Below are 19,065 nucleotides of genomic sequence, written 5' to 3'. Positions count from 1 at the left end.
AACATATTCATATAGTTAATTCAAACATATTTAATATAGTTAATTCAAACATATTCAATATAGTTAATTCAAACATATTCAATATAGTTTATTCAAACATATTCAATATAGTTAATTCAAACATATTCAATATAGTTAATTCAAACATATTCAATATAGTTAATTCAAACATATTCTATATAGTTAATTCAAACATATTCAATATAGTTAATTCAAACATATTCAATATAGTTAATTCAAACATATTCAATATAGTTACTTCAAACATATTAAATATAGTTAATTCAAACATATTTAATATAGTTAATTCAAACATATTCAATATAGTTCATTTAAACATATTCAATATAGTTAATTCAAACATATTCAATACAGTTAATTCAAACATATTCAATATAGTTAATTCAAACATATTCAATATAGTTCATTTAAACATATTCAATATAGTTAATTCAAACATATTCATTATAGTTAATTCAAACATATTCAATATAGTTAATTCAAACATATTCAATATAGTTAATTTAAACATATTCAATATAGTTAATTCAAACATATTCAATATAGTTAATTCAAACATATTCAATATAGTTAATTCAAACATATTCAATATAGTTAATTCAAACAAATCTAATATAGTTAATTCAAACATATTCAATATAGTTAATTCAAACATATCCAATATAGTTAATTCAAACATATTCAATATAGTTAATTCAAACATTTTCAATATAGTTAATTCAAACATATTCAATATAGTTAATTCAAACAAATCTAATATAGTTAATTCAAACATATTCAATATAGTTAATTCAAACATATCCAATATAGTTAATTCAAACATTTTCAATATAGTTAATTCAAACATATTCAATATAGTTAATTCAAACTTTAATATAATAAATTCAAACCTAACTTAACGATTCATATAAAAGATTGATATTTTCATATTCCATTTTTAATTTTTTATTCTTTTTTTTTTTTTTTGGTATTTGGTGACTAAAACCGATTGATTTATCGGTATTCAAATATCCGGCCGTGTTGTGCATTTAAATGAGCATACGTAGACTGTTTCGTAGTAAAAAAACCTCACAGCAAAGCCAACAGAAATGGGTTTTACATGCCTTACAAATCATATGGTGACACCCGTGTGTTTTCTCAATCGGAGTAGAACACTTCGGACATCTCTTCACCCTTGTTGCATTTTCTCTCAAATATTTCTCCATGTCTGAGTCAACGTCACTAGAACTCTTCAGCATAGCACATGTCAAACCATCATGGTATTCAACATGACAGGACGTACAGATTCTCAAGCCGCATTCGTTACAGTTGAAGACATCCGACTTCTTAGTAATACGATAAACCATTGCACAGTCAGGGGTTAGGCAATGTCGGTAGCCATCTTTGTTTCTAATCATGTACACTGACACAGCTGTTCTCACCAAGTCTAAAGGGTTAATTTGTAGTCGTTTGAAGCAAAATTCAAAATCTGACCAAACAAGTGGGTCTTGACAATTTACACACAAGACCGGTAACTCTTTACTTTGAACAGCCACAGTTATCTGCCGCTTGATGCAATCCAGACAATACGCGTGGCCACATGCTTCTAGTCGGTATATATAGTCCATACTTTGTACCGGACATAGACAAGAGCAACAATCTGGCAACTCCACACTTTTCGTCTTCGTGATTTTATTCCTCAATTCAGTAGCCAATGACTCGATCAATCCGGTCGCTTTTTCTATACTTGCTGAATCACCAGATATCTTCAGCGTTTGATTATGGTGGTTCAACAATGCTGACTGCAGTCCAGACGCTTGTACAAAACCTTCCAGTTCTAAATCATAACGAATGACTAGGGTTTTCATCAAGCCTTTTGGTTGAGACTCGCCATCCAGTTTGATTTCCCGACGCCCATCGCCTTCAACCATGTTTCCTAGATATTGATCAATTGCGTTCTGTGCCATTAATATGTTATCTTCCAATCCAAAAACTCTCAGACTGAGCAGCGTGTTGTCCACTTGAAGAATGGTAATGGTCCTCTTCTCCAAACTACGGAGGAATTCGCGACCGGATTTCAGAAATAAATACCGGTTGTTCTCGTTGCTCCAATATTCCATTACCTCCCCTTGTACAATGGCCGCCAATCCATATCGAATCTGCACGAGGTCATGCGAATTCGAAGCTGATATGTTAAAAACTCGTCTTTCGTTGTTCAATTTCTTACTGTCTAGCTTGAACTCGGTGCCATTTTCTCTTAATTCGGCTGTAAAATCTTCAATTTCGTCTTCAAGTAATTGGTAGACTTGTTCCGGTACTGAGAGAGACGACGATAGTTTTGGTGTTAGATTTGCTTTTTGACCATTGATTATTAATCTTCCTCGTAGAGCATCACACGCCATTGTGCCTTGAGAAGCATCGTTGAACTTTATGAATGCTCTAAAGTTGTTGTTACTATCATACGGCTTCATGACATCCACAACAAATTTCATATCATGGTCGAATTCTTGAAACTGGTCGTGTATCTGTTGTTGGAAGTATGGGATTTCGTTTGGATTCGTAAAGGTTTTCTCTCTTATGATGCTGATCTTAGTTATAGCTCTCCTTTGGGAATCGTTTGGCAAGCAATTACGGATGTCCTGTTCTGTTACCGTTTTTGGCACCTTGTGAAAAAGCACGGGTCTGTGCTGTTTCTTACCCAACGAGATACTGCATGATTTCCCCAGTATCCTAACTTCGCGAAGTGACTTCACCGACATCGCCTCTAAATAATCCATGTCCACAAACACCAGCCCAGTTGGCTTTCGTCTTACCCACTCAATACTTGCTTGATATTGAAAGGAGGCGTATTTTTTTAATCTTGAATTCCGGTGTAGCCACGTCTTTTAGATCATCTTGTGTTTTTCTTACGGCTTCCGCAGCAGCTTCTGGTGTAGAAAACGTTACTCGACCCCATCTATAGTAAGATCGTTTATCCTCCCAACAGTCTACAATCTGTCCAAATCTTTTAAACTTGTCCACCACCGTCTCCTTACTGGTCTCTTTACCTGACGATTTGATGTGGATATTCCGGTATTCGTCAGGCATCAGAATCAGCTGACCTTCACCACCTAAACCAAGAACGATTCGAACTCCACCAGCCTGGTTGTTCGGGCCTACTTTATATTCAGCAGTCCTTTGTATCACGTGACTTTTAGCCTCGGTAACCCAGTCGTCTATCAGATCATCTGGTATCGTTGCATTAAAGGCGCAGATGAATTTGACTTCCCCAGTTTTTCGATCAGCTTCTAAGACCACAGGGACTTGTACCGATTCGTATAGTAAATCTCCATAAGCCTTTAGCTTCGTGTAAGCAGGACCAACAAAGAATGAATATGTTGTGGAACCGAAAAATTGATTACGAACTGAGCACACTGATTTTTTCTTAGCTTCGTCGATATCAAATTGTTTGGTCTTTAAAGAGGTAATCTTCCGAATCCATGACTCCTCCACGGGCGTCACAACGGTTATATAATCTCTTGAAGTTTTCAGAATGTTTATAAACACCAACCATTGACTCGAATCGTTTAAAGAGTTCAGGGCAGACGATGGATGGACAAAGACTCTCTGTCGTAGGTTAGGAATGTAATAACCCATCCTATTGTGGCCTAAAGAATGGGCAATATTCTCGTAAAAGGCAAACAGGATAATGTTCTGGAGAGCTTCTTCAAGTTCCACTTTGGTAGAAAAAGTTTTCTTGACGAGAATGGACCAGTTATGTTTAAAAATAGAACATATCTCGTTCACCAATTCTCTGGCTCCGCGAAGTGTTTTGGAATTAAGGGCATTATCAAAGCACCATTTATTCTTCCGTTTTTCTGTCACTTGCTCCCATTCCTTGTAGATTTTCAAATAAGTAAAAGCATCACCCTTAGTGTCACAAAATGTCAGCTTCTTCAAATCGCTTCGTTTCTTCTGCTGATCATTGCCTCCTCGATAGAATATAGATCCTGAGGAACTACATAAAGCAGTAAATACGATGGTTTCATAGGCGAACCCCATTTCAAACCCCTTTTTAATCATACAACCAAATCGCGGCTCGAGGGGAATCTTCACCAACCATTTCCCAATGTCTGTAATCCTATCATCCTTGATGCTTCCGAGTTCTTCCAGAGTCTCAATCGCTGTTTGGATCGCCGCATCAGGTGGCGATTCTACAAACTCACAATCGGACGGTTTTAAGTTCATTTCATACAGCATTAATAACGTTTGGGACAAATGAATTCGGAGGATTTCTGGAGTGCTTGTCGGTTTCATTTGATGGTAATCTCCTTCTGTATACAACCGAAAGCATTTCCCCGGAGATACCCGTCCTGCTCTACCCTTTCGCTGGTCCGCTGAGCTCCGACTGACCGGAACAACCACTAACGTATTCATGTTCTTCCTTGCATCAAACTGCATCTCTTTCACTAAACCGGAATCTATGACAAACTTAATGCCAGGAATGGTCAAAGACGTCTCTGCCGAATTGGTACTAAAAATAATCTTTCTCTGACCCTCTCTAGTTGGTTTGAAGATTAGAGCTTGTTCCTCAGAAGGAAGTTGACCATGAAGCATCAGACACTTGAAGTTGAATTTGTTCTTCATCCTGTCCTCAAACTCATCTTTACACTTTTCCGTTTCTATTTGAGATGTTATGAACGCCAGGATATCTCCAGGACCTTCCGAAGCATGAACCTCGATAGCCTTTGAAACGACTTCTTGAACCGGATCCGTCCATTGATGATACTTGGGTTGCCAGATTATCTCTACCGGAAATGCTCTACCGGAAACTTCAATTACTGGTGCGGCGATGAAATAATCTTTGAATAACTGGACATCAATAGTAGCAGATGCAATGACAACTTTTAAACTTGGTCTTTTGGGCAAGCAGTTCTTCAGTATACTCAATAATATATCGGTATAGATGCTACGTTCATGAACCTCGTCGATCATCAAGCAAGAGTACCGCCGGAACATTGGATCATTCAGACACTCATTAAGCAGTGTGTGATGGGTGGTATAAACTATTTTAGTCTGAGGCGAAGTTTCCGTTTTCATACCCGCTTTTGATCCGACGATCTTACCCACCACGGTAACAAACTCATCTGCTACACGTTTAGCTAAGCTGACACATGCTACCTTTCTAGGTTGGGAGCAAGCGATGACTCCCGCGGTGTATTGTCCACATTGGTGTAAGTATTGAACCAACTGCGTGCTTTTTCCAGAACCAGTCTCACCACGGGCTATGACCACCTGGTGTTGACGAATAACGTCTAGAATATCAGATTTTCGAGCGTAGATCGGTAGCGCCGATTTCAGGCGGTTGCACTCCACCCCAAAACCAATAACGTGTTTCTCCACTTCTGATTGAAACGTACGTTCATCCTCCAATAGAATGGAACGGCGAAGAGATTCCCGAACCGTTTCTGAAAAACTTGTCAACTCTCTAAGCTGTAGTATTAGCTCCTCTTTCCGCATCTTTAAGGCTTCCTTTTCATCAAAGGCACAACTTTCCAATTGTTTTCGGATGGCTTGAATTTTTTCATCGTGAGTTTTCAAAATGTCAGAAGAATGCAATTCAAAGTCGTTAAAATATGTCTTCAAAATTTCTATACGCTTATCCACAGGAGTCCAAGTACAAAGCAGATTTTGACAGTTGAACTCACGAAGTTGCTTTAAAGCCTGTTCAGCTTTCTGGACGTCGGAAAAGTTTATGGTCGTGCTTTCAAGGTCCAAGATCGGTTCTACGTCAATAGATAGTAAATTGTGTTTACTATCAGGGCCTAAAATTATATCCAAAAGGGCAACAAAAGATATTGACAATTCGCCTCTCAGCAGCAGAACATAAAAGTTGCGACTTGGTTTTGACTTCGGACAGGTTACAATCTTTTGAAAATGATTTGGTAGATGCACTTTGCTCGGGATTGATTTGTCTTGGATTATTGGTGGATTAATTTTGGTTCCTTTAGGGTAGGTTAAATTACGATCTGGGTTCAATGAATTGCTTTTTGATTGGTCCTGACATGATGACTCGTTACGTTCTGTTTTGGAATGACAAATGGCTTGTTGGTGTGACGAAGTTTTAGAAATTACATGATGAAAAGCCTTTTGATTATTCTTGGTTGCTTCGTGGTTGTTTGACTTTCTTCTTCGGCTGCGATTTCTTTGACTATTGCCTTTTGATTGTACCTGGTAAAAAGAATCGTTGTCTTCTGGTTGTAGTGATGGAATTGAGTGATGAGAAACCTTTTGGTTTGTTTCAGATTTCAGGTGTACATAACTCTTTAGACGATTGGTTTCTATCAGATCCACATTCGCTGAACTGTCGTTTGATTGGTCCAAGTTAGGTGTTTCGTTCTTTTTCGATTGCTTGGAATCATCATTCTCTTCCTGTCTGGTGAAGAATTTGGTATGTTGTGCTAGTTTTCCTCTATTTGAATTAGAGAGGTGATTTTCTTCAACATTCTTGGTATCACCACTTTCACCGGGTTGTCTGAGACAGTCATTCCCATTAAATGCCAGTGCACTTGGCTTTCGCTCGCAATTGACGGGTCGAGAAGACAAAGGTCCGGAATATGTCAGCATATGTGAAGTAACTTCGTTTGTGGATGATTCGGCATCCGTACCACCATATGGTGGTATGTCTGGACCTTCATATTGTCTATTCTCATATGGATCTTTGAAACTGTGATGTTTTCTCTTAACTTTTAATTCTGTGGCTGATTCTGACTGGTGGTAACTATACATACTAGAAAAATAAGAACTTTCAATACTATCAGTATCACTCTCGTCTGGTTCATCGCCATCTCATATTTCAGTGCCATCCTCTATTTCAAAAGAAGGAGGCGACTGTCTTGATAGTTTTGTGTTGCTTGCTTCTAATTCAAATTGACTTGTTGATTCTTCAACACAACCACAAGGCAATCTCCTCTTCTCGCACTTGTTTCTAGACTCGGCCAATAAACCTCTCATATCGTTATGTGATTTGCAATTAGCTCCGTCATTTCCGTTGCTATGATAATATGATGAAGTTGGATTTTTGGGTGTTTGCCGTGAAGGAACTTGGTAAGAAAACAAAATATCCAAAAATTCATACGGAACGGATAAACTTTCGATATCGTTATGTGATTTAATGCCATTTTCCACGTCATTTCCGCTACTGTGATGAACTAATGAAGTTTTGTTTCTGGGAGGAACTGTTGTTCGAGTAGGAATTGTTGTTCGAGTAGGAGCTGTTGATCGAGTAGGAGTTATTGGTCGAGTAGGAGCTGTTGTTCGAGTAGGAACTGTTGGTCGAGTAGGAACTGTTGGTCGAGTAGGAACTGTTGGTCGAGTAGGAACTGTTGGTGGAGTAGGAACTGTTGGTCGAGTAGCAACTGTTGATCGAGTAGCAACTGTTTGTCGAGTAGGAACTGTTGGTCGCGTAGCAACTGTTGGTCGAGTAGCAACTGTTGGTCGAGTAGCAACTGTTGGTCGAGTAGCAACTGTTGGTCGAGTAGGAGTTATTGGTCGAGTAGGAACTTTTGTTCGACTAGGAGCTGGGAAAGCTAATGAATTAAATAAACCAATCAAATCGTAACGTGGGACGGAGTAAGTATTCTCTCTACTTTTCTTTGGTCTCGTTTTATATCCAGATTTATTCCACTGTCTGTCATCAGCATATTGGTGTTTTCTACGAAATTTCTTCAGAAAATTAGGAAATAGTTTTTTCTTTTTGTAACCAGATTCCTCCCGCTTTCTGTCATCTGCATTTTAGTGCTTTTTCCAACGTTTTTTCAGAAATTTGGGCAGAAGTTTATCCATTATTAGACTTCTATCTGCAAAATAGAAAATGGATTATACAAGAATTAAACAGTGAGTGGCAAACCTCAGTCAGCAGTGAGTAGGATTGTCGCCTGCTGGGCGATTATATGCCGTAATTTAGAATCCTCTTTAAGATAAAATGTATTCTGATGTTATGCTCTCAAAATTATTCCAGTGTACGCTTTCAACCACTTTAAGTAAAACGCCGATATTAAGTTGCAGCAGCGACTATAGCCGCGTTTAGACTTCCACATCTTATCCAGACAGTTTACAGTTCGGCAGAAAAAGTGGCAGTGTAAACAGGTTGAGCGGGTTCGGCACTGTGCTAGTTTCAAGTGTGCCGAGTCCCACAAGAAGAGGTCGTCTCGGTCCGGACCACGGCACGGCAAAAAATCGTGCAGTGTAAACGCGCCACTACCACTGGGCCACTTACCCAAGGAGATGTGTGCACGTGCAATGATGACTTTTAAGAATCGCTTGTCTTTTGAACGTGACAAAATTAATCACGACTTCAAAACCATTGCATCGTTTGTGGTTGGCGGCATTTGGAATGTCCGCGTTTTTTTTTCACCTTCTCTGACTGGAGAGTAGATGTCTACTTATGACTCACCATTTTGGCCCAGTGAAATAGTGCGGTGTAAACGGTACAGACCAGACAGACTGAGTATGGTCGCTTCAAGCGGGCACATTTTTATGGAAAAGTAATCGCTTCATTCTTTTAACGAGGTCACTCCATGAATTTATCAATTTGACATCTCTTTAGAACAATTCCAATCGAATTGCAATTAGTCCAAACTTTCGTTTTATTTCTTATTAGCTTTTATGTCTAATTGAGCCATTTCAAATATGGTTTAAAGTCGGCCCTCTTGAACATTCGTTTGATTGATGACACGGCCAGTGAATAAAATACGTACAAAAGGTGCATTCGGTGTCTCATGCTTCTCAGAATGGACCTTTTGGGTGCGTCGCAATATCCCAGCGTTGGAGAGGGCAGAAATTTGATTGGCCGGCAGTATCTTTATTAGGCTGTCCGACTTGCAAGCTGACTGATTGGCACAATGACACTTTTCTGTCTTCAGAATGGGACTAGAGCATACATCACTATGGTGTCCAACTAGCTTGAAAATTGTTTGGCACTATGATAGTATCCAGCACTCTGAAGGGGTACAAGGGCAGGACGCTTGAAACTCTCAAATGAATAGCTTCTTACCGAAGAGTTTGAGATGACTTTCCTTCTATAGAAAACAGATTTTGATGGCAATTTTTATAGACAGGATTTTAATTCTAGCACTGTTCAAGAAATCTCACTTTAGCAGCTGGAGTCTGGAAAATAAAAATAAAAATTATTTAAGGGAAAGTCGAAAACAATGGCCGTGACAAAAGATCTTGATCTTGATTTTATCCTGGCAAAATTCGAATCCAGGAGACAAAAAATGTAATTCTGCACTATTTAGCCACTACTTGAACTGTCCGAGTGACATCAATATTCTAATAAAAAAATACAGTTAAATGGACAAGTGTGCCTTTTTATTTTTGACCAATGACATTTTAGTCTCAGAAACGGGAATTTTATAGTTAAGCCAATCAGTAAAAGTTTTCACAGTTCACCGTCGAAATTTGAAACTTCAAATCCATGTGTGTCCAGAATTTCCTGCGAATGAATGTTAAACTCGTCATTTTAAGATACTCTGTGATATACAGAAAGGACATATAAAGAAATAGTGAGTAAAATTCCTAGTTTGAGATATTTTTAAAGGAATTATGCGATTTTCGTACATTTCTGAAAAGAAGACTAAAATCAACCCCAAAAATGGCGCATCTGTCCTTTAAGGTGAGTTATAGTTGCTAATAAACTACAAAATACAAACAAATTAAGTAAAACATATCCGTGACTGACTGAAAATACATTCAAACAAAGATTTAATACCTATTACGGCATGGGGAAGTATATAGAGTCAGTGGTCACGCGGTTCAAATATCGAAAACACAGTTTTTGAGAATTGTTATATTCTTGAAACATAAAAGTGACACATCACAAACGTAAATGAAGACGGAGATGCACTTCAATAAACGTAAAGAGAACGTAAAGATACTGAAAAACGGTGAAAAACGATACAGAATCCACTCATGAGGCTCTCCATCTCATAATAGTCAACATCTCCATGATTACCTAATAATACTTAGCCATCATTATCAAGTCATTTTTTCACAAAGATACTATTATGCTTTTTTAAGACACTGGAAAACTAAGACTATTGTTATGACGCATTTAACTGTTCTATTACATGAGGATGAATAAGTATAATGGAAATATAATAATCACTATTGCAGACGACAATTTCAAAGCCTGACTGATTTTGTAGTCTACATTACCTTTTGAATTCAATTGGTACCACAGATCTAAGTTTTGACCTTGAATAAGTCATCGTCACTCATTATGTATATCTAGCCCGTTGTAAATGGGTACCTATACTACAGGAAAGATCAATGCCAAGAGGTTTGGCCATGGACTAGCTAGTTTTACTTTGTTATTCTACTTGTCCGTCTTCAGTAGGGATGCAGGTCAGTAGTCGAAAGATCGCATTGTGTAGAATGAGTTCTTCTTGTCCAACTTCAGTATTGAAGCAGGCTGAAAATAGGCCAGTTGTCTGAAAATCGTAGCCTATAGCGTGAAACCAACATCTTTTTAGGGTTCTGTTTTAATATTTTCCAGCAGAAGCCGATATCACAGACAAATGAAATGAAATGAATGGAGTTTTACGTCCTACTTTTCTGCACCATGTGGGCTAATGAAGACGGGCAACGCCATGCAGGGTGCAATGATGGAAATTTTGCCAGGACAGCGGCATTAGCCTGCTCTTTTTCGATTTCCAACTGTTGAGGGATCTTTAACGTGCACAGTCTGTAGCACACGGGGCCTCGGTTTATTGTCCCATCCGAACGACTAGACGCTTTTTCCATGTCAGCCCCTCGTACCTGCATCACTGACAGCAGGAAACCGGGTTGAAAAATCCGAAGGTATTATATCGACTTATGCCGGGATTGAAGATATCACAGACAAGACATTTGTTGTTAGTCGTAGTAGATGGTAGTTAGATCGTACTATTGTCTGAGCATTTTAAAAAAGAATTGACTTTTTTCAATATTGTTCATGAACATTGGGATATCGAGCTCAAAATAGTACTAATAGTCTTAGCATGTCTTTCCGTTGATAAAAATATAATCTTTTGTAAGTTTACATTGTAAAGAAACATATGTCTCTCCTAGAAATTATAACCAATTAAAGTCACAAATTTTTACTGAAAATTTTCGTCTGTAAAAACAAATTAAAGACATAATGATGTGCTCATGTTTATATTTATATCAACGCAAAGACATTCTAAGACTAACAGTAGGCTACTATTTTGAGGCTGCTATTCCAATTCTCATAAAAATAATGGAAACCATTTGAAACACCTGTTACTATTCTCTACCTACTACCTTAACACTATATATGTCACCAAGGCAAATGTTATCATCATCATCTAACACAATACACTTCAATAGTAACTTGTCACTTTCAATATATATTTTAGATTCGGAAAGATTATGGATTTTCATTTTAAATATTCTATATCATTATTCAAACTTCACAAATAATTCTCTCTCACTAGAGGTTACGCCTACATGCCTGTGCCTGTGCTTTCGTAACATATCTTAACCGCAACGTTACAGCCTAAAGTATACACTATAGTGTTAATACTTTTCAATATGACAACCTCCAAATATTGAAATCATTACCATGCTTCTTGTAAAAAATATAAAATAAACTAGTGTCCAAAAGAAACGATACCAACTTATTTTCAAAATTGTTTTTTACTAAGTGAATTGTCTAATATGAAAACATGCCAATTCGTATTTCACATCCCAAACACAGTATAGTCGATAAAAATACCGGGAACAAGTGATCACTTCCGGGAAAAAACGTAAATTTCGTGAAAGTGACATTTCCCTCTCTAGCATGTTCTGCACTTGCATAAAAACTGTATAAAACGGCTGATCAGACACGTTGATATCACAGCAACAAAAAGAACACAAGATATGCCACGTTTGACAGCCATCGAGAGAGAGAGAGCCGTTGGAAAGGTCCAACCAGGAGCGACACACGTCGACGTCGCCAGAAGGTTGGGCTGCGCACGCATCACTATCACCAGGCTGATGCAGCGGTTACGTCATACAGGTCAGACGTCAGACAGGCCCAGGAGTGGAAGACCACGAGTAACCACGCCCCGTGAAGATCGTTACATCCAGGTATTACACCTGAGGAACTGCACCGTAACAGCGACGTCCACGGCGGCTACAGCATTGGGACACAGGATCAGTCGACATACCGTCTACAGGAGACTACGGCAATATGGTACCCGGCCACGTCATCCCTACCGCGGACCGCTCCTGACGCCTCGACACCGGAACAACAGACTGATCTGGGCCAGGCGAGTTCGACGTTGGCAACGGCGGGACTGGGCACGTGTTATGTTCTCTGATGAGAGCAGATTCCTCATCTTCAAAAACGATGGACGGCAGCTTGTATACCGACGATTTGGTGAACGTTTGGCGCCTAACTGTATCCAACAGGTCCGGCCGTTTGGAGGTGGAGGGTTAATGGTTTGGGGTGGCATATGTGGTGACGTCAAAACGAGGCTTGTCGTAATTCGTGGAAACCTGAATGCACAGCGTTATATTGATGACATCCTACGGCCTGTTGTGGTGCCCTTTATTCAGCAACAGCCTCGTGGACTCCTTTTCCAACATGACAATGCAAGGCCACACACAGCAAGATTGACACAGAACTTCCTTGCCAACGCCAACGTACAGGTTTTGCCATGGCCCGCATGTTCACCGGACATGAATCCCATCGAGCACTTATGGGACCACCTCGATCGGCAAATCCGACGTCGCCGTGTGCCTCCAGTCAACGTCCAGGACTTGGAACGATGTCTCCTCGAGGAATGGCAACGCATCACTCCCAACGTCATCAGACGTTTGACGGCATCAGTCCGTAGGCGTGTTCTGGCATGTATTGATGCTCACGGTGGACATACCCGCTACTGACTTGACTTTGTGACGTGTGGTGTAACATTTCCCGTTGTTTCTGTGATCAGTGCTCTAACGAAATATTCTTTTTTCGACCCCACCCATCTTCAAAGGCTTGTCATATTGGTTGTACAGATTTTATTGAAAGGATTTCTCAAAAGCATAACACCAATCCTAAACTTCTGCATTGTTTAGTTTTGCTTTTATGTCGTTGCAAACAGGTGGTATCGTTTCTTTTGGACACTAGTTTACTTACACTTTATAGTAACACACTGGCCAAAATCTTATGAATGTAGAGTCCTTTTAGTTTTGGTATCGAATTTCAACAATTTTATAAACATTTTGTCACACATGATCAAATTTCAAAAGTAAGTGTCGTTTTGATATAGAGTATATGGGTTGCGTTTGTTTGCTATTTATAAAAGTTTATGGTTTAAACTGTGTAATATTAACCTGTTGAACACTTCTTTTTAAAAACGCTCTGAACTCGTCTCGAAATGTAGACATGAGAATACTTGTCCAACTTCAGTAAGGACGCAGGCTGAAAATATGTCAGCTGTCTGTAGATCACTTAGCGTGAAACTCTGAGTAACAACATAAGTCAAGTTCTGTTTTAATATTTCTACTTACATTCATTATAATGTCACACTACACTGGAAATATAGGTCAGGCTCACGAGAGATATAGGCCAGGCTCACTAGAGATATAGGCCAGGCTCACTAGATATATAGGCCAGGCTCACTAGATATATAGGTCAGGCTCACTAGATATATAGGTCAGGCTCACTAGAGATATAGGTCAAGCATACTAGAGATATAGGTCAGGCTCACGAGAGATATAGGTCAAGCTCACTAGAGATATAGGTCAGGCTCATTAGATATATAGGTCAGGCTCACTAGAGATATAGGTCAGGCTCACCAGAGATATAGGCCAGGCTAACTAGAAATATAGGTCAAGCTCACTAGAGATATAGGTCAGGCTCACTAGAGATATAGGCCAGGCTCACTAGAGATATAGGTCAGGCTCACTAGAGATATAGGTCAAGCTCACTAGAGATATAGGTCAAGCTCACTAGAGATATAGGTCAGGCTCACTAGAGATATAGGTCTAGCTCACTAGAGATATAGGTCAAGCTCATTAGGGATATATCAACTGCAGAAAAATATGACATAAAACTTGATTTTGTTCCGTTTTTGATATTCTTTATTATTAAAACAACAGACTAAAGAAAAGGTACATTTGGAAGGGGGGTAGGGGGTTATTTGAACAACTTTGAAGGGGTGTAAGGGGAATAAACCTAAAACTAGTCACAAATGGGTATGAAAAAACCAAAGTGGTTATGGGAAAGGTATCTAAGTAAACCAAACATAATCTCTTTATATCTTCCATTTATTTACACTGCGCATGTATGTATTTATTGCAGAAAATCCACTGTTTAGAACACGTATGTAGATATTGTTACCGCTAATGAAGAACCAATTTACATTAATCTAGATTCAATTCAGAATTCAAAAATAAGGACAGATTTGGAATCACTGTGTAATTTCATTACAGGGGCAGATCGACTCAATGGGGGGACAACTGCTAGGGCTGAATTCAAATTTTGGCTACTCTGTGGAGGTGTTATAGTCGCAAGCCTCTCATAGAGGGTCTCAGGAAAATTCTGCATTCTGACAACCATTTTGGAGAAAAAAGCTAGAGTCTAGAACATATTATGTAAATAGTCCTAGATGTACCTGTTATAGACGAAAATGCATAATTCCTTCAAAATTATCTCGAACTAGGAAATTTTTTTCCTATTTCTATAGTATGTCTTTTCTATATATGTGTCACAAAAAGGACGACTCACTATTTTAACTTTCAAACGCGGATAATTCTGGACACACATGGATTTGAGGGCTCAACTTTCGACGGTGAGCTGTGAAGATTATAACTGATTGGTTTAAATAAAAAAATTGTTTCCGAGACAAGTATGATGGGTACAAATAAAAACTGGCGCATTTTCCCCTTTAGGAATTGTTAATTTTCAAAAATGGATGCTGAATTTTAAAATTGACGATGTTTAATGAATTATTTCAGATTCTGAACTTAAAATAATATTCTCAACGTTATAAAGATTTTAAATGATGGTCTAGTTTGTGAACATTGTTGAAACCGTAATTTACCATTACAAATACCTTCTTGTCAAAAACCTATCCATAAATCCAAAGTTACTCCGTAATTTTTACACTTCCTGTTTTTCACTGTTTAAAATGATACTCTGAGTTGTAATGGAAAATTCTCTGAAAAACCAGAAAATTCTGCAGTGTGATGTTTGTGAAAAATGTTTTGCAGCACCATCAAGCCTTAATGCTCACATGAGAGTTCATACAAGAGAAAAACCTTTTAAATGTGATGTTTGTGAAAAGTGTTTTTCTCAATCAAGTTCTCTAGGAGCTCACATGAAAATACATACTGGAGAAAAACCTTTCAAATGTGGTGTTTGTGAAAAATGTTATTCACGGTCTGGTCATCTTATTGTTCACATGAGAACACATTCTGGAGAAAAACCCTACCAATGTGATGTTTGTAAAAAGTGCTTTGCATCGTCACGTTACCTGAATGCTCACATGAGAATGCATACTACATCAGTAGTGAAACTCCATGAATGTGATATTTGTGAAAAGTGTTTTACAAGATCAAATGATCTGAAAGTTCACATGAGAACACATACAGGAGAGAAACCTTACCAATGTGATGTTTGTAAAAAGTGGTTTAACCGATCAAATAATTTAAAGGTTCACATGAGGGTTCATGCTGAAGAGAAACTTTATCAATGTCATGTTTGTAATGAATGGTTTAGTCAAATTGAGGTTCACATGAGAATACATACAGGAGAAAACCTTTACCAATGTGATGTTTGTAGTAAATGGTTTACCCGGGCTAATCATCTTAAGGTTCACATGAAAATACATACTGGAGAGAAACCATACCAATGTGATGTTTGTAATAAGTGCTTTACTCAATCAAGTACTCTAAGAACTCACAAGAAAATACATACAGGAGAGAAACCTTACAAATGTGATGTTTGTGGAAAGTGTTTCACTCAGTCAAGCAATCTGTTAAATCACATGAAAAAACATACTCAGGATAATTCATAGTTATAATTCCTGTTATGGAACACAGTAGATTTTACTCAAGGTTTGGAGCCAGCGATGATTACCTTTTTTGTTTCCATCCCAACATTAGAAGACATACTGAAAAAAGCATACCAGGCAACTCGTTTATATTTGCGTCTACATTAAATTTGACAGAGAATTTATCTACAAAAGTTAACTTGACTACAATATTTGCCATGTCAACTCATCAACAAAAGTGTTTTGTAAAACTAACACTGTCTTAACCGTTGACATTTTGACTGTCATTGAATGAAAATTGTACAAGAACTGCCCAAAACAAAATATCATGGCAAAAAATACAATATGAAGGCAACTTACTTCTTTCAACCTGTATTCAATGTGCCCTTGTACAATTTTTATTTGATGACTTCAATATTTTCAGGGTTGGACAACGACATCTTGAAGTATATCTCTGAGAATTTTGAAAGAGATCAGTTTACCAACAGCTGAGATATTACCCGTCGAACTGTGGGACGTTGTTTTGGGACACTCGATATATAACATTTTCTTTGAACTTCTTTAAGTCAGCATTGAGTCAAGTTCAGTTCTGTTATTTATATACAAATAGTTCTTATTGTTCATTAAAATACCTTTATAATACATGTAGTATATCTAAATAAATTATAATATCAATCACTTGTTATAGTTATTAAAGAAGATGCCTCAGGCTTAATTCTGATATACTAAAGCAGACTGTATTGGTATTTTCTACTTAAAGGCAGCATTGAGTCACGTTCAATTGTCAATTATTGAATATAGATATTTCTTATCATTCATTAACCTATCTTATAATATATTTGTATATATAAATACATATTAATGAAGCACATATTCACTGTGTGAATTCACATGAGAATTCATACTGGAGAGAAACTTTATCTATGTGATGTTTGTAAAAAGTCTTTTACACGGTCAGAAAGTCTTAACAGGCACTTAAGAGTTCATACTGGTGAGAAACCTTACCAATGTGATGTTAGTGAAAAATGTTTTTGTAATACAAGTTCACATTAGGTATCATACTGGAGAGAAACCATACCAATGTGATGTTTGTAAAAAGGGTTTTACGACGACAAGTTCACTTAAGGGTCACATGAGAATACACTGGAGAGAAAACTTATCAATGTGATATTTGTAAAAAAAAATTTGTAAATACTCCAGGTTCAAAACATCATGTATAAACACGTGCAGCCTGATGATAAAATCAAAAATATTTTGTAAGTTTTTTAGGAAGAGTTAGTTGAGGTGATAAAAGGATGTCCTGTGTTTATTTATTACTAAACCTTCGTTTTAATTTTAATTAGGGTCTAAAAGAGCAAATAGTAGCCCAGTTTGCGAATATTATTCAACCTCTTATTACAAATCAGTATCCTATCCATAAATCAAAGTTGATCCGTAAAATATAACACTTCCTGTTCTGCCATTGTTGTTTACACACAGTTAAAAGAATAAAAAGATAAATATTAATTTGAAATGGAAAATACGTTGAAAAAACAGAAAATTCACAAATGTGACGTTTGTGAAAAATGTTTTGCAGTAGTATCTAAACTTAAAGGTCACATGAGAACACATACTGGAGAGAAACCATATCAATGTGATGTTTGTAAAAAGTGTTTTGCTGAGGCAAGTACCCGAAATATTCACCTAAGAACACATACTGGAGAGAAACCATACAAATGTGATGTTTGTGAAATGTGTTTTTCTCAATTAAGTAGTCTACAGACTCACTTGAAAAAACATTCTGGAGAGAAACCATATGAATGTGGTGTTTGTAAAAAATGTTACACGAAGTCAAGTAATCTGGTTATTCATATGAGAATACATTCTGGAGAAAAACCTTACAATTGTGATGTTTGTGGGATGAATTATATGTCCTTACCTAGTCTAAAAAGCCATTCTAAGGTACATAGTGGAGAGAAACCTTACAAATGTGATGTTTGTAATAAATGTTTTAGTGAGGCTGGTGTACTTAATGTTCACAAGAGAACGCATACTGGAGAGAAACCATACAAGTGTGGCATTTGTGAAAATGATTTTACTCATGCAAGTTCACTTAATGTTCACATGAGGAGACATACCGGAGAGAAACCTTACAAATGTGATGTTTGTGAAAAGTGTTTTACAAAGTCATGTTCGCTTAATGTTCACATGAGAGTTCATACTGGAGAGAAACCTTACCAATGTGATTTTTGCGAAAAATGCTTCAGTGAGTCAAGCTCACTAACTGTTCACATCAGAACACATACTGGAGAGAAACCTTACCAATGTGATGTTTGTGAAAAGTGTTTTGCATCTTCTAAAGGTCTACGAAGACATATAAAAACACATGTTACATTTCTATAAGGTTGTTAAGCTCAGTAAAGATTTACTGGTAGTTGAAATATATCATTTCTGTTACTCTGTCTTGAGAGATATATTTGTTCTGTTCTTACATTTATTTTAAAATTTTTATACTTTACTGATTTGCGTGCAAATCACTATTCTATTTTAGCAAATCAAAATCAATCTTCAGACAGAGTTATCTGCCCTTGTCAAATGTGTCAGCCTTTAATGACTGAGTCTACTCACAGAAACTAGCAAATATCGACTGACTGGATATTCAAAAAAAAAAAATTTGATCTACACTTGGCAATTTTTCCCAATGCTTAGAACACCTCTACTTTCGATTGACGTAAGTATTAGCCATCCAATAATACATATGAATGAAGAAAATAAGGAAAGGAATCTGTAACAAGCATCTGTAGTTTTATTGTTTGCTATTATACCTGGCTATATCCCTCTAACATGAAAATATCTTTTATGTACATAATGCTACATACAAAACTATGTATGGCACAAGTAGAAATAACACACACGAACATAGTTCACTGCCATTTTGAATCATTTCTTCAACTTAATGAGTAGAATTCTTTAAACGGCTACAATGATTCACATTTCTTTCAATTTGATTTGAAGGCTTAGTTGAAATATTGGAACTTTTAGAAATAAGACTTAATAAGTCAAGAAAGAGATT

General features: G+C 37.3%; 3 protein-coding genes across 3 annotated transcripts; 2 read left to right on the top strand and 1 right to left on the bottom strand.

The window, feature by feature from the left end:
- Positions 1-424: 424 nt before the first annotated feature.
- On the bottom strand, positions 425-6,768 carry LOTGIDRAFT_170557 (hypothetical protein; the record flags this gene model as incomplete). The annotated part of the gene is made up of 4 exons (XM_009046371.1): positions 425-889; positions 1,194-2,762; positions 2,911-4,193; positions 5,400-6,768. The coding sequence occupies 4 exons, from the start codon at positions 6,766-6,768 to the stop codon at positions 425-427; spliced, it is 4,686 nt and encodes a 1,561-aa protein (XP_009044619.1).
- Positions 6,769-7,043: 275 nt separating this feature from the next.
- Positions 7,044-7,600, top strand: LOTGIDRAFT_170556 (hypothetical protein; the record flags this gene model as incomplete). Its single annotated transcript, XM_009046370.1, has 2 exons — positions 7,044-7,086; positions 7,215-7,600. 2 exons carry the CDS (start codon positions 7,044-7,046, stop codon positions 7,598-7,600), a joined length of 429 nt encoding a protein of 142 aa, XP_009044618.1.
- A 363-nt stretch (positions 7,601-7,963) lies between these two features.
- On the top strand, positions 7,964-18,395 carry LOTGIDRAFT_170555 (hypothetical protein; the record flags this gene model as incomplete). Its single annotated transcript, XM_009046369.1, has 8 exons — positions 7,964-8,021; positions 11,478-11,479; positions 15,192-15,530; positions 15,564-15,674; positions 15,750-15,973; positions 17,067-17,140; positions 17,283-17,287; positions 17,550-18,395. The coding sequence occupies 8 exons, from the start codon at positions 7,964-7,966 to the stop codon at positions 18,393-18,395; spliced, it is 1,659 nt and encodes a 552-aa protein (XP_009044617.1).
- Between the last annotated feature and the right edge of the window lie 670 nt (positions 18,396-19,065).

The sequence above is a fragment of the Lottia gigantea genome (genome assembly GCF_000327385.1).
Source record: "Lottia gigantea unplaced genomic scaffold LOTGIsca_100, whole genome shotgun sequence".
Taxonomy (NCBI): Eukaryota; Metazoa; Mollusca; class Gastropoda; family Lottiidae; genus Lottia; species Lottia gigantea.
The sequence above is the reverse complement of the archived record's forward strand: the minus strand, read 5'-3'. Positions and strand labels throughout refer to the sequence as shown.